This window comes from Melospiza melodia, chromosome 25, assembly GCF_035770615.1.
Source record: "Melospiza melodia melodia isolate bMelMel2 chromosome 25, bMelMel2.pri, whole genome shotgun sequence".
Taxonomy (NCBI): Eukaryota; Metazoa; Chordata; class Aves; order Passeriformes; family Passerellidae; genus Melospiza; species Melospiza melodia.
Genome location: NC_086218.1, coordinates 3,548,916 through 3,565,423, shown reverse-complemented (window position 1 = coordinate 3,565,423; position 16,508 = coordinate 3,548,916). Strand labels below are relative to the sequence as shown.

At 49.8% G+C, this 16,508-nt stretch overlaps 1 protein-coding gene across 1 annotated transcript; it reads left to right on the top strand.

Annotated features, from left to right (window-relative positions):
* Positions 1–227: 227 nt before the first annotated feature.
* On the top strand, positions 228–992 carry LOC134429057 (olfactory receptor 14J1-like). Its single transcript, XM_063176153.1, has one exon. The coding sequence runs from the start codon at positions 228–230 to the stop codon at positions 990–992; it is 765 nt and encodes a 254-aa protein (XP_063032223.1).
* The last annotated feature ends 15,516 nt before the right edge of the window (positions 993–16,508 follow it).

Here is a 16,508-nt window from a genome sequence, read left to right as displayed (position 1 = left end):
AACCCAATTATTCCATGATTAATTTTTCTACAGATCCCCATGCCAAGACACCGTAGGAAATGTCCAACAACAGCTCCATCAGGCACTTCCTCCTGCTGGCATTCTCAGACATGTGGCACCTGCAGCTCCTGCACTTCTGCCTCTTGCTAGGCATCTCCCTGGCTACCCTCCTGGGCAACGGCCTCATCATCAGCGCCGTAGCCTGCAGCCACCACCTGCACACGCCCATGTTCTTCTTCCTGCTCAACCTGGCCTTCACTGACCTGGGCTCCATCTGCACCACTGTCCCTAAAGCCATGCACAATTCCCTCTGGGACACCAGGAACATCTCCTACACAGGATGTGCAGCCCAGCTGGGTTTTTTTGCCTTTTTCATGTCAGCAGAGCTTGCCCTGCTGACCATAATGTGCTACGACCGCTACGTGTCCATCTGCAAACCCCTGCACTATGGGACCCTCCTGGGCAGCAGAGCTTGTGCCCACATGGCAGCAGCTTCCTGGGCCAGTGCCTTTCTCCATGCTCTGCAGCACACAGTCAATACATTTTCCCTGCCCCTGTGCCATGGCAATGCCCTAGGCCAGTTCTTCTGTGAAATCCCAGAGATGCTCAAACTCTCCTGCTCCAAATCCTACCTCAGGAAACTGGGACTCATTGCTCTTAGTGTGAGTTTTGGTTTTGGTTGTTTTTTGTTCATTGTTTTTTCCTATGTGCAGATCTTCAGGGCTGTGCTGAGGATCCCCTCTGAGCAGGGACGACACAAAGCCTTTTCCACCTGCCTCCCTCACCTGGCTGTGGTCACTCTGTTCATTAGCACTGGTATATTTTCTGATCTGAAGCCCCCCTCCATGTCCTCTCCTTCCCTGAACCTGGCACTCTCAGTGCTGTACTCAGTGGTGCCTCCAGCCCTGAACCCCCTCATCTACAGCCTGAGGAACCAGGAGCTCAAGGCTGCAGTGTGGACATTGATGACTGGGTGGTTTCAGAAACGTTAAACTGCTGGCCAATTTCTGCAAAACACTTGTAATAAAAATCATTTTTGATATTCCTTGTTGATTTCATTTTGGTGGTTATTTTTCTTTGTTTTACTTATTTATATTTTTCACAAAGAAATGTCATTGTTTGCACCATTTCTCAGTCTGTTTCACTCCACATTCCCTGTGACCACAGACTGTGTCAATGAGGGGCTCCACTCTTGGTGGTGTAAAGGAAGTATAGGATCTCCCAGCAGAGTTTTCTGCAGAGATGCCCATTTGTTTCCTCCTCTGAGCTGAAGCAGCAATGTCTGTGTGCAGAGCTGGGGGCAGATCAGTGCTGGCACAGCAGCTGTGCCCAGCAGCAGCAGTACTTGGTGTTGCCAGCACTTGGTGTTGCCAGCACTTGGTGGACCTGCCCCGCTGCCCTGGTTGCCCTGGTGTTGCTGTAGGGCCTGAGAGCTCTCACCGCCGGGCACAGCCCTGGGGGTGGCAGTGCCGGGGCTGCAGCAGGGACAGGCCATGGGCACTGCTGGGGCAGCAATGACACCTCAGGCTAGGGCCTGGGGGTCCCAGGCTCCTTGCCCAGGCTCTCTCAAGAACACACCCAGGCCAATGCTCAGCACAGAAAACCCCGTGAGCAGCCCCAGGATGGCCGTGGGCAGGCTGGGCGCAAACAGCATGGCTGGGACTCTGCAAGGGCCCTGGGGGGGACGGGAAGGAGCAGCAGAGCAGGGGCTGATCCATCCCCAGTGTGCTGCACAGCCCAGGGCAGCGTCCCAAAGCATCCTCATGGAGCTGCCAACAACATCCCCCCTCTGCAGCCCTGGCCTCTCCCCCAGCTCACACAGGTGCCCCATCCTTGCAGGCACAGACATGGCAGCACTGGCTCAGCAGCCCCTGTTTGCATTGCACAGAGCAGGAGGAGCACCCCCATGCTGTTGGTGTGGGGACATGAACCTGAGGGAGCACAAATGCCATCAGCCCCTGGGGCCAGCAAGGGCTGGGGGACACCAGGGAAATCACTCAGGTTTGTCCTGGCTTCTATACTCAGCCAGAAAGTTTTTTCCCATCAGCTGGGAGTTTCCTGTGCCACTGCAGACGCTGTTGGTCAGAGCCAGGGCTGCCTGGCAGCCACCCCCCAAACTGCCCTGAGCATTTCCTTTGCTTCATCTTTGCTTTCTTTACTTCTCCCGATACAAATTTCATCCTATTGCCCACCCCAGTTCCCTGCCCTGCAAACAGCCCATCCCTGTTTGCCCTTTCCTCTCTGGCCCCACTCCCCATTGCAGTTCCTAACTTGGCCCCTTGGGAATGTCCCTTGGGGAGCAGGATCATCCTACAAGTGCTGCAGGAATTGTCTGCAGGCTCCTGCACTGCCTGGTGCTGCTCCCTTGCCAGAGGCACCCCAGGCCAGGGGGGCACATCTGGGCTGCTGTATCTGGCTCTGGGGCTCCCTGCTCTGGGCAGTGAGGAGGAACTTCAGAGGCTCTGCAGGACTGACAGGATGGGCTTTGGGGCTGGCAGGAGAAGCTGAGCGACCTGGGCTGTTGGAACTGCTGAAGAGGAGGTCCAGGGTTCCTCCTGCAACTTCTCCAAGGGTTCTTTCAGAGAAACCCAGAATCAGCAAGGTTGTAAAAGACCTTGTAGATCATCAAGTACAACCTGCGCCCTGACACATCCTTTTCTCCCCTGAGCCTCTTTCTCTCCAGGATAAACACCCCCAGCTCACTCAGCCACTCCTCACAGCACTTGTGTTCCAGACCCCTCATCAGCCTCGTTGCTCTTCTCTACAAACACGCCAGCCCCTCCATGTCCTTCCTAAATTGGGGGCCCAGAAGTGGACACTTCAGCCAGTGCTGAGCACAGGGGAAGAATCCCTGCCCTGCTCCTGCTGGCCACACCATTCCTGATCCAGGCCAGGAGCCATTGGCCTTCTTGGCCACCTGGACACACTGCTGGCTCATATCCAGCCTGCTGTCCATCAGTCTCTGCAGGTCCCTTTCTGCCTGCCTGCTGTCCAGCCCCTCTGTCCCCAGCCTATAGCACTGCGGGGGTTGTTGTGGCCAAAGTGCAGGACCCGAAATTTGGACTTGTTAAACGTGACCTTTTTGGATTTGGGCCCTGGATCCAGCCTGTCCAGGGCCCTGTGCAGAGCCTTCCTACCCTCCAGCAGATCAGCACTCCCAGACAACTTGGTGTCTTCTGAAAATTTGTTGATATTGGGCTCAATCCCCTCATCCAGGCCATCAATGCAGATATTGAAATCCATGCTGGCTGGCTCTGATCCCTGGGCCATCCTGTGGGTGCCCTGTGATGGCACTCAAGGTGATCTGTTCCATAACCTTGCCCAGCACCCAGGTCAGGCTGACAGGCCTGGAGTTCCCCTGATCCTCCTTCCAGCCCTTTTTGGGGATGGGTTCACACTGTCATCTCCAGTCCTCTGGGACCTCCCTGCTGAGCCAGGACTGATGGTAAAAGAAAACCACAGAGCACTTGGGGAGCTCATCCAGCTCGTTCATCTCCCTAGGATGGATCCTATCTGACCCCATACAGCTGTGAGCATCTGAGTGGCTCAGCGGGTCACCATCTGCTTCCTTCTGGATTACAGGAGCTGTTCTGCTCCCTGTGTCCATCTACCAGCTCAGGAGAACACTTGTCCTGAGGTAAACCTGTCCTAATATTGAAAATTGAGGCAAACAATGTGTTAAGTAGCTCAGCCTTTTCCTTATCTTTAGTTACTATGTTCTCCACTGCATCCAATAAAGAGTGGAGGTTCTTCTTCTTCATTCTTTTGCTATAATTTTTTAAATAAAAACTCTTTTTATTCTTTAGAGAAGCCACTAGATTAAATTCTAATGGAGCTTTAACCTCTCTAATCTTCTTTCTATATAACCTAATGACATCCTTAAACACTTCCTGAGCTGCTGGTCTTTTTTCTCCCTGAGTTCCCATAAAGGCTCCATGCCCTGCCAGGTCAGTAGTTTTCCTCACCTGCTCATCTTTTGCCATACTGGGACAGGCTGCTCCTTCCCTCTTAAGATTACTTTCTTGAAATGTGTCCATCCATCCTGGATCCCTTTGATTTAGGGTTTTTTCCCTTAAAAATCAGTACCTGATTTGGTACTCCCCAAATAAGCATGCGAAACAGGCCAAAGTCTGCCCTTTCTAATTCCAGTGTAGAAGTTTTGTTGCTGCCCCTTCTTTTTCTCACAGAACATTGAACACTTGATTATTTCATGGTCACTGTGCCCCTGGCAGCTCTGAGTCCCACATCTGCCACCAAGCCTTCTCTGTTTGTGAACAGCAGCAGGTAGAGCTTTCCTTGGCAGTGGGAGTGATACCAAAAATTCTGTAAAACAGAAAACTCCTTAACACCAATGTAGCATTAAGAAGCAGCTTTCTTTATTCAGCGGGATGCACGGGGGAATAGCTCCTCCCAAAGCCCAACATGCTGAGTACAGGAAAGTTTCTGTTTATTTTCTGTATTTTGCACATACATACATTGATTGTCCTGGACTAAACATATATATGATAATCATTTCCCAAAAATCATTAACATGTTTCCCCTCCCCTATACTCATGCGTTCTTCTGTCCTGGGGGTCTCTCTGGTGGCCCCTGGTGTTCGTGGATCCCAGTGTTCCCGTGGGCCAGGCTGAGCTGGCAGGACACTGAGGCTGCTAAACTTCCAGTTCCATTTTTCACACAATGGGCATAGTGTGGTTTCCATAGGCCTGGGGCTGTGGAGAAAAATCTCCAGGTGTCAGCTCATCTGGTGGAGAAAATTTATCATCAGTTAAGATGAGGTCACAGAGTGTGCTGTGACATCACAGAGTGGGTTATGTGAGGTCATTGAGCATCTATGACATCAAAGACTGTCTCTGTGATGACATCACAGAGCCAGCTATGACATCACAGGGCAGAGATCTGACATCACAGAGCAGATGATGACATCAGAGATTTGGTTGTGACATCAGAGTCCAGCTCTGTGACATTAGAGACTGGGCTGTGACATCACAGAGCAGGCTGTGACATCCCAGAGGGGCTGTGTGACATCCCAGCAGGGCTGTGTCAGGTCACTGGGTTGGTCACTGTGCCCCAGCTCCCCCTCACAGTTTCTCCCAACAAGTCCAATGCTGTTCATGCCCAGCAGAGTCCCTGTCCCCCAGGATCCCCCCAGCCCACCTGGAGCCACCGCCTCCACCAAAGGATCTTCCACAGGATCCACCCCAGAGACTAACATGGGGACTAGGGGCTGGGCAGTGTGATCAGGACATCAAGGACTGGGATTATCCAGGTCACTGTGGCCTGGATTGGGTTGCCCAGGGCAGGAAAGATGTCTGGCAGCTGGAGCAGGGACTGGGAAGGGCCTCCAAGGTGGGGCTGGAGCCCTTGGGCTGTGAGCAGAGGCTGAGGGAGCTGGGCTTGTCCAGCCCAGAGCAGGGAAGGCTGAGGGGCTCCTCATCCCAGCCTGGCAGTGCCAGCAAGGAGGGGATGGAGAACACAGAGCCAGGCTGTTCACTGGGGGCTGGTGGGAGACAAAAGCCGATGGGTGGAAGGGGAAAGAGAGGACATCAGTCAGGGCATGAGGAGATGAAATGAGTCAGGCTGCTTTCAGAATTTCCTCAACACCAAGAGCAGCCTGACCTCCCTTCTCCATCCACCACTGACAGCTTTGCAAATCAGGAATTGTTTGAGCTGTTCTGTCCTCAGTCCAGGACAAAAATCCTGATACAATAACTTAATTGTGTTTATATCTACCACAGTACCAGGTTTGTCAAAAATTAATTTTAGTATGCAAATCAGTTGTGAATAGTGGACTCATCAGACACTGCTGGGACATTGCACATAGCTCAGGGAAGAGTTTGTAATTGCGTGATTCTTATTTTACTTGTGTAAGTTTTATTAAGTAGTATCCTGTTCAACTGTGGTCTGTTGGCTAGGTCCAGTGTGGGCTGGAGGGAGCTCAGATTTGCACAAGGCTGCTCTGAGTGCCAGCCATGGATGGGGGAAATGGTGGGGTGGGGGATGGGACAGAGTCAGATTGATTGTCAGCCATGAAGGGTCTTGATTTTCATACCCAGTCAAATTGCATGAGGAGGTACTCAGATTCAATGTCAATTGGAGATTGCACATGTCAATGAATTACTAGTAAAAAAAAAAATTACAGGACCTAAAAAAAGATTTTTTTGCTGTTTTTTTAAATTCAGGGCATTGACATTCAACTGGCTTCTGAAATCTGACTAATCAACCCCAAATGATTTGAGCTCTTTAATCAAATTATTCCCAGAGGTGTGGCTTTTTAAGGTGTTCTCAATGTGAATGAGCCCTGGGGACACTGAATTCCTGAACTTAAGAGCTGAAGGCTGAACAAGCTTCTGGAGCAGGAAAATTCAGCAGCAGCCTCCAAGTTGCCGAGGATGTCAGCAGCCCCCACCGAGGCCATCCCTGCCCAGAGACCGTGGGGTAATGGGCAGACAAGGAGAGCATCCCTGGGGCTGGGGCAGCACAACTCAGAGGCACCAGTGGCTCCAGCTGGGAAATGGAGTGTGGAATGTGGCTGGGAAAGCCCTGCCTGGGATGTGCCAAGCAGGACAGACAAGCCCTGAAACCCCATCTCCCAAACAATTCTCTTAATGAGACATTTCAAAGGAATTACAATTGTTTGTGTCCTCTGAATTGGATGCACTGGAGAAATACCAACAAGAGATTCTCAGGAGCTCCAAACAACCAAACAGCCTTTGCTGGCAACTCTAGATAGTCGAAGAAATTTTAGCAACAGGTTTAATATGACATTCAATCAACACAGAACACTTCTTAAAGCACTGACTTGGCCCATTCGACTTCACAAACTCTAAGCCATTTGAATTTTACATTACTCAAATTTGCAAAATGACAGAAATAGAAGGAAATGACAGAAAGAGAGAAAGGCAAAAAGGATACAGGGGAGCACAAACAGAGGTACCAACTCCTGGATTCCAACACATTTTAGATGGAAATTCGAGGAGGAGGTAGGGTCAAGATGTGTGCTTGCCTTGTGGTCAGCCTTCAATACTCCTTGGTCTCCCTGGGCCCTTCCCCCAGGTGGGACTTGGGCTCATTTGGTCCTTCAGGAGCTGGGCTGGGGGCTCCAGAGGTGGCTGTGGAGCATTGCCTGTGCTGTGCCAGGGACTGGCAGACACTGCTGGGCTGGGATAGAGGCTCTGGGGGGATTGGGGTTCCAGGGCAGGGCAGGGCTGGGGTTCCAGGGCTGAGAATGGCTGGACCTGCCCCTTCCTCCTCAACATATGAAATATTTCTAGCCAACAATCTCCTCCAGTCTGTCACAAAAGGGAATGTTGGAGTTGAAATCCCAATTCTGGCCATGAGCACCTGGACAAGAAGGACAGTTCTTTTCCATAGGAAGGAAAGTACAGAGCCCCAGTGTTTGGAAGGCAGGTGAGAGCCTCACTAGGCCAAGGCCAGCCAGACTTGTCTGGAATGGCAGATTTTCTCTGGGAGCAGTCTTTGCATATAGAGAATTCTGATGGTGGAAGCCCAATCTCAGCCATGGGTTCCTGGAGAAGCAGGACAGTTCTTTCCTATAGGAAGGAGAGCACAGAGCCTTCCCCAGTGCTTTGGGGACAGATGAGAGGTGACCCTTGTGAAACCATTACCAGCCAGACTTCTCCTGGCAATATTCCCTATTACAGCATCCTGAGTGGGTCGCTGGAGGTGAGAGAGAGACGAGAATCTTGTTTCTTGATCAGAAGGCTGGATTTATTGACATATGATATATAATACATTATGACTATACTAAATAGAATAAAGAGAGAAGTTTGCAGAGGCTTCCTAAGCTAAGAATAGAAAGAAAGAATCTATAACAAAGTTGTGTCCAGGGACTCTGTCCCCAGCTTGTTCCTGTGATTGGCCCTTAATTATAAACATGGGAACATGAACCAATCACAGGTCAAAATAGGTGCATCCTATTGCATTCCACAGCAGCTGATAACAATTGTTTACATTCTCTTTCTGCGGCCCTTGCTTGCCAGAAAATGCAGAAATCTGAAAGAAAGGATTTCTGTGAAAAAATGTCTGCGACAATTCCCATGCAAACAATCCCTGGATATATGGAAATTTGGAGGTGAAATCCCAATTCTGGCCATGGGTGCCCGAAGAAGAAGGAGAAATCTTTTCAATAGGAAGGAAAGCACAGAGCCCCAGTGCTTCAGCAGCAGATGAGGAGAAACCCTCAACATGCCAAGGTCAGCTGGACCAGTGTTGGTGCCCCTGGGAGGCCAAACCAGCCAGATCTGTTCTGTGTTCCCTTGGTTTTCTGGGGCCCCATAGTGTCACAATGGTGCCTTTGATCCATGAGCCCTCACAGTGCCATAATGGTGACTTGTTTCCATAGGGTCCACCGGTATGACAATGGACCCTTTGGTTTGATGGGGTACCACAATGTCACAATGGCCCCTAGGTTCCATAAGGCCTCAAGTTTCACAATGGTCCCAATGATTCCATGAGGCCTTGCAGTGTCACAATGGACTGCGTGGTTCCACAGGCCCCACAATGTCATGTGACTCCTCTGTTTTATGAGCCCTGCAATTTCACAATGGACTTTTGGACCCTGGGGTTTTGCAGGGTCACAATGATTCCTTTGGCTCCAGAGTGCCACAATGGACCATTGATGACTGGAGGCCCCTCTGTATCACAATGGACCTTTGGTTCCATGCACCCCAGCGGCATCACAATGAACCCTTGGTTCAGATGGGTTCCACAATGTCACCATGGCCACTTGAAATCTCCCTTTAAACACTCATGGCTCTGCTCCACTGTGCTCAGTCTCCACCCCACTGAGCACAGAGCTCCTTTCTCCCTATATAGAGCTCATGTGCCCAAGGCCTCCAAACCCCACATTGGGAAATCTCTGGGCCCTCTCCAAGGTGTTTCCAAATGAAAACATTCATCTCAGAGTCTAAGAAAATCACCAGAGGACAGGGCCAGCCCAACCGGTCTGTCCTGGCTACTTTTGTCTGGGAGCAATCCTTGGATATACAGAATTAGGGAGGCCAAATTCTAATTTTGGCCAGGGTCCCTGGACAAGAAGGCTGGTTCTTTTCCATAGGAATGAAGGAACAGAGCCCCAGTGTTTCAGGGACAGATGAGAGGTGACCACCAGAGGCCAAGGCCAGCCAGGGCTGGCAGGTTTTGTTTTATGAGATACCCTTGCAAATAGGAATATTTTTAGGGAGAGTACCAATTTTGGCAACAGGCATCTGAAAAGTCAGACAGTTCTTTTCCATAGCAAGGAAAGCACAGAGCCCCAGTACTCCAGGATCTGATGGGAGGCAGCCCTTGACATCCCAAGATCAGGCAGATCTGTCAGGTGGCCCCTGGGAGGCCAAGCCAGCCAGAGCTGTTCCATGTTCCCTGGGTTCCATGGGGCCCCACACTGTCCCAATGGTCCCTTATGTCCATGAGACCCTGAGGTGTCATAATGCCCCCTTGGCAACACAAGGCCCTGAAGGTTGGAATGGTCTCCATGGTTCCATCAGGCCCGACAGAGACATAATGGTCTCTGGGTCCATGGACCCCCTTTGTTTCACCATGATCCCCTTGGTTCCATGGGCTCCCGTGGTGCCACAATGATCCCCTTGGTTCCATGGGCTCCACTGGGGCCACAATGATCCCCTTGGTTCCATGAGGTCCCACAGTGTCCCAGGGATCTCCATAGGAAGGAAAGAACCCAGCCCCAGTGTTGCAGGGGGGCAGCCACCAGAGGCCAAGACCAGAGGCCAAGCCACCAGAGGCCAAGGCAGATTTTTCCTTGGAGCAACCCTTAGATATAGGGAATTTCAGAGGTGGAATCCCAATTTCAGACATGGACACTGGAGGAGAAGGATTGTTCTTTTCCATAGGAAGGAAAGCACAGAACACCGGTGGTGTTTCAGGGGCAGATGAATGGGGGCCATCAGAGGCCTAGGCCAGCCAGACTTCTCTGTCTGGGCAGCTTTTGTCTGAAAGCAACCCTTGAATATAGGGAATCTGGGAGGTGGAACCCCAATTTTGACCATTTCTCCATAGATAAGAAGGATAGTTCTTTTCCATAGGAAGGAAAGCGCATAGCCTCAGTGTTTGAGAGGCACATGAGTGCCAGCCCTCAGGAAGAAAAGGCCAGCTAGACTTGTCAGTCCTGGTAGCTTTTTTCTGGCAGCTATGCTTGGATATAGGGAATTCTAGAGACAGTTGCCCAATTTGGCCATGGGTGCCTGGTTGAGATGGATGGGTTTTCCCATAAGAAATAAAAGCACATGGTCCCAGGGTTTCAAAGGCAGATGAGAGGTGGCCCCCAGGTAGCCAAGGCAGCCAGATCTGTCTGTCCTGGCAGATTTCATCTGGGAACAATCTTTGCATGTAAGGAAATTTGGAGGAGGAATCTCAGTTTTGGCCATAGGCCCCTGGAGGAGGATCAGGACAGTTCTCTCCCATAGGAAGGAAAGCCCAGAGCCCCAGTGCTTCAGGGGCAGATGAGAAGCAGCCCTCAACATGCCAAGGTCAGCTGGACCTTTAAGGTGGTCCCCAGGAGGCCCAGCCAGCCAGACCTGTTCCATGTTCCCTTGGTTTCATGGGACCCCATAGTGTCACAATGGTCTCTTTGGTTCCATGAGGCCCTAGAGTGTCACTATGTTCCCCTTGCTTCTGTAGTGTCACAATGGCCCTGTGCTCCCATGAGGCCTTGCAATATCACAATGGCTTCATGGTTCCACAAAGCCCTGATGTGTAACCATGGCCCCTCGGCTCCATGCGCCCTCGCTGTGTCACAGGGGCTCCTCTGTGACACTACGGGCTCCACAAGGTCACCATGGACTGTTGGTGCCATGGGGCCCCCGAGTTTCACAATGGTCTCCTTGATTCCATGAGGCACCACAGTGTCACAATGGCCCCTTGGCTCCATGAGGTTCTGCAGTGTCACCATGGTGTCTTTGGACCTCCATTGTCACAATTGACCCATGGCTTCATGAGGTTCCTTAGTGTCACCGTAGTTGCTGTCAGAGGGTGGATGAGATCAATGTTACGAGACACCTTGGGATGCTCAGAATGCCCGTGTGGGGCCAGGGCCAGGTCAGGCCTTGGTTTGTGGTGGGACAGAGCCCCGTCCCCAGCCCTGGCCTGGCAGAGCTGTCAATCACACAGTAGGGGGCTTTGTTAACCCAGCTCTGATTGGCTGAGCTGTCAATCAATCACATACCAGCAGCTGGTGCTACCCTAATTGTGATTGGGCAAACAACTGACAGTCCCACCCCAGGGGCAGGGCCATGAAGGCCCAGGGGTTTAAAAGCCGGAGCACGAGACCAGTGCAGGTTCTGGATCCTGCCTTCTCCTGGGGTTCCTCTTTTGCGGATGCTGGAACCTGACCAGTTGTTACCTATGTGTGTGTCTTTCTATAGATCTTCTCTCTTTCTAATGTTCTCTATTTCTTCTCTTTCTAATCCTACTTACCTGGAACATTTTGGGGTAACTTAAAATTCTTTAATGTTCAAGATTTTAGGTTAACTGTGTGGGAATCCAAGGCAAAGGGAATATTTCTCTGTCTGCGTTTAACCTTCACCCATGGAGATGGCTTCCAAGACTTGGAGATAGATTGAATTTACCAAAGTGTGAAATAGATTAGAGGGTAGTATAGCGTGTCACTTGTGTGAGAAATTCAGGTTTTGGGGATTTTAGTATGGTGTAGATAGGAAGCAAGTTGCAGGAATTTGGATGTAGTCCCTGTCTTCTTCTTTATCTACTCCATTTTCCACAGTGTTGGTGGCACAGGGTGATTGGTCATGGAAAGCACAGTGCAGAGTTTATGTGGACAGTCAAGGGATGAGTTACTGGTTGATAAGTAGAAATAATGTATGTTTTAAGAGTTAATTGGATGAGACAGCTTTAAAAGACTTTGAAACTGTACATTTTGGGGCCATTTTGAGGTGTTTTTCCAGCGTGCTGAGCCTGGTGTGGACAGAAATGCAAAACTTGAGATAATAACAAATGAGAAGCTGAAGACTGAAAAAGTCCTGTGCATCTCCTTTTATCTGGCACAGAACTGCTACAGTAGGTTTTCCCCCATCCAGGGAGCCCCCAGAAGGGCCCAGTGTAAAACAAACATCAATAACTGGTACCCTGACAATGTTTGTAATAAGTTGGCTTTTTTCCATAAAGTTGTTTACTGAAGGGTCTTGTCTTAATTGGCCAATCATGTGAAATGTGTTGACTTATGACCAATGAGGTCCACCTGTAGCAAACCAAGATATAAAAGAGGATTGAATAAATGAGTGGCTTTTAGCCCTTAGCCTTCTGATCTGAGTCTGTGTCATCTCTGATTCAACAGTGACATTTGGGGATCTGTGGGGGCTGTTGGGGCTCCTTTCTGTACCTCGTGACCCGACAGGAGCTTCTCTAATAAACGTTGCCTGAAGCTCACACTCTGCCCATGACAGGAACCCCAAGGAAAGCCTGCATCTCTTTCTTATTGGTGGGTGGAGACATTGCTGTGATCTTGTTGATGATGTCTGTAGGAATCCGTCACCGTCCATCTTGCCACTTCATTCCCAGGAACTGAATCTCACGAGCTGGTCCCTTTGCTCTTTTTAATGGCAAAACAGCTCCCAGGAGGATTTGGATGATTTCCTTTCCTTTCTCAAACACTTCTGCAGCTGTGTTCCCCCACAAAATGATGTTATCAATATATTGCAGATGTTCTGCAGATGTTCTCACCCCTTTCTAGTGCAGTCTGGATCACTCCATGGCAGATGGTAGGACTGTGCTTCCACCCCTGGAGCAGTCGGTTCCAGGTGTACTGCACGCCCCTCCAGGTGAAAGCAAACTGAGGCCTGCATTCTGCTGCCAGAGGAATGGAGAAAAATGCATTGGCATGTCTATAGTGGCGTACCACTTTGCTGCCTTGGACTCCAGCTCGTACTGGAGCTCTAACATGTCTGGCAGGGCAGCACTCAGTGGTGGATTCACTTCATTCAATGCACGATAGTCCACAGTCAATCTCCATTCTCCTTCAGATTTATGCACAGGCCAGATGGGGCTGTTGAAGGGTGAATGGGTCTTGCTGACCACCCCTTGGCTCTCCAGCTCTCGGATCATCTTTTAGATGGGGATCACAGCATCTCGAGTGGTTCTATACTGTCGTCGATGCACTGTGGAAGTGGCAATTGGCACCTGTTGCTCTTCTCCTGTCAGGCCTCCTACTGCAGATGGATTCTCAGACAGTCCAGGTAAGGTGTTCAATTGCTGGACACCCTCTGTCATTACAGCCGCTATTCCAAATGCCCACTTGAGTCCTTTCAGGTCTTTGAAACATCTGCTTTGAAGGTAGTCTATGCCCAAAATACACGGGGTCTCTGGGCCAGTCACGATAGGATGTTTCTTCCACTCATACCCAGTCAGGCTCACATCAGCTTCCACCAAACTAAAATCCTGTGATCCCCCTGTCACACCAGCAATAGAAACAGATTCTGTCCCCACATGTCTTGATGGGATTAATGTGCATTGCACACCGGTATCAACCAAAGCTTTGTACTCTTATGGTTCCGATGTGCCAGGCCAACAAATCCACACAGACCTGAAAACACGATTTTCCCTAGCCTCTACCTGGCTAGAGGCAGGGCCCCTCTAAGCCTGGTTATCCCTCTTTCCCTGAGCATATGTCTTGGATGTTCCTTCAATGGGATCAGACCATCATCATACCTGGCCGTTCGGCTACAGGCAACTGGAGCTCCTTTCCTTCTGGTGGCTTCCTTCAGTTCATGCACCCGTCGTGCCAGAACAGCAGTAGGCTTTCCATCCCACCTTCTCATGTCTTCTCTGCAATCACGCAGGAAGAACCACAGCTCAACTCATGGGGTGTACCTTCTCTTGCCATCTGGGGAACATCTGCCTTGGATACCAGAACCTCTTATCTGTACTGCTGAAATTTGGAGAAGGTCTTCTTTAATCTCCTCTCTGAGCTTCTTATGATTCTCCTCTATCTTACCCTCTAAGTTCTGCAGAGGTGTTTCCACCGCTGCAATTCTGGCATGTGTTGGGCCATGAACAGCATCTGCATATGCTCGGAGCTTCCTTGCCATATCCAGCACAGTCTCATCCCTCTTCGTTATGGCTAAGGCAGAAGCATATTCATGTGGCTCATTTCTTGTCACACAAGTTTCCACCACATCAGAGATGTGCATGGTACTAAGTCTGGATTCCTGGTTGTTCCGTCATCTGAGAAGACAATCTCTGCCACTGCCATTTCTCTCAGGTGTTGGATCCCTTGTTCTATGGTCTTCCACTGTGTTTGCTGCATATAAAGATCATCTGCACACAGATATCTTTGTGCAATACTTTCTAAGACCCGTGCCCAGAGGCTGTGAGGGTTAGCCCCCCTCATCATTCCTTGGTCGATGACAAGATCATGTGACAGGGATCCCAAATGCCTTGCTTCAGTGCCATCCAGAATTGTAGCCTTGCCTGCAGCATCCCAGAGACGGACCAGCCAACAAATTATGGATTCATCAGGTCGTTGGGTGTAATCCTTCCGTAAGCCACGAAGGTCCTCCAGGGAAAAGGACTCAATATTTCCATCTGATCTTGCACCTGCTGCTTGGACTCCTGATTTTATGTCAGGAGACATTGAGGTTCCTTCTCCTGTATCACCATCATCATCATCATCCACTGGTCGATTATTTTTTTCCGTGCATTTCCCACTTCTCGTACAGGTAGCAACAGCCATGGGTTTAGATGCTGGCTTAGGCTCACTGTTTGGTCTGGCTGCTGGTTTCCAGCCTGGGCTGTTGGCTACAGCTTGAGTGACTGGGATAGCTGATTTATCTCCCTGCCCCCCTGCCTCTGTCTGCTGCCCTACACTATCAAACAAAGTGCGATAAGCATAGGCCAGGGCCCAGCTTATTGCAATGAGCCTTTTCTCCTTAGAATGGTCATGGCACTTCTCTTGTAGGTATTTCCCCACTTCTGCTGCATTCTGAATTTGTTCCTGGGGAAAATCCCAGTCTACAGGATCAGAAAATTCCTTCAGGGTTTGGCCTATATTTTCCCATTGTCCACACCACTCAGGATTTTTCACGCCTGCATCTGCTTCTGGGTCAGGGGTCTCACCAGCTCCTCTGGATATCTCAGCCCTCATTCTAGAGAAGCTGCAGACCATATAGAGGAAGCTTACCAGATTAAATACCAGAAAGATGGTCTCTTTAACATTCAGGGGAAACTGAACATTCTCAAAAAGTGACATAACCGATCCAAAGGAGAAGAAGGAAAGGGAAGGCTGGAAAGTCTTATTCTCGGCTCCTCCTCCAACAGACTGAGTGTAATTACTAATAAATTCCCAAAACGTACTACTGGAATTGGGATGCAGTGTAGGATGAAGAAACCATAAACCATACATATCGTAAACAGACACCAGTATCTTTGTAAACGCTTTATAAATCATTATCCCCAAGGCCAGCACAACAGGTATTCCAATCTGTACCCCTCTACCGTAAAAATTACTTGTTAAGGACAATAATCCTATTGACCAGAAAGGTATTGAAACCTCAAAAAGGTCTAGAGCCCAGAGCCACACAAAGGCTTTCACTCCCAGAGACATCAGGGGTTGAAGCAGCATGGCTGCTGACTGCTTTAACAACCACAAACACACAATTAATAGAGCTTTTTTCCACCTTTTCCAGCCACGTGTTGGGCGCCAATTTATGTATTTGTCAAGGTTTATAGCAAATTTGGGGAAGAATCCCCCGAAGGAGCTCCGGTGGGAAAAAAGCAGATCCAATCGGCCCCTCCCCCCAACTGGTCCAGGAGGAAAAAATACCTCCTTGGAGAAAGGTGGAAAAAACCTGTTTATTAAAAAATGAAACCAAAACGATATCAAACAATGAGACCCTTTGCCACTCTAAAAGAGAAGACAAACTGAGAAAACCCCGGGTTGAAGCTCAGCTCACTCAGTCTCTGATCGGTCCCTCCGGTGCTGGAATTGTCGCAGGCCAGGCCTGGCCCGGTGGGCCCCAGGTGCAGCTGCCGGTGCTCTCCTGGGTGTTCAGTCCAGAGCAATTTCAAGAGGTCCAAAGAAAAAGAAAAAAAAAAAATCAGTCCAGGGAACTTCTTTGCCTCAGCTAGCTAACACTAACTAAAAAGCAAAAGAAGAGCTCTGTCCCGCTGTCTGCCCATCTGCAGACATCAACAGGCCAGGAGGAGGAATGTGGGAGAGTGGAGTACAGTGTCTGAAAACAAACTGCGCACTTCTTCTCTCCCCCACCCTTCACTCTCTGGAACACTCTTAAAGGTGCAAAATTTATTATTCAACATAAACAGAATGAGATGATTGGGGATAAAAGCATCTTATAGTCAACCCAGGACACTGTCCTCCTCTTTTCTCTTTCTTTCCAGATCTCTCTCTACCTCACATTTACTGTTCAATAAAATACACTTTGGCTTTGGTCTCATTAGCACCTTAATTGGGGCAGAGGCATCTCTGTAACAATTTTCTTAACCAGACTGTGACATTATTT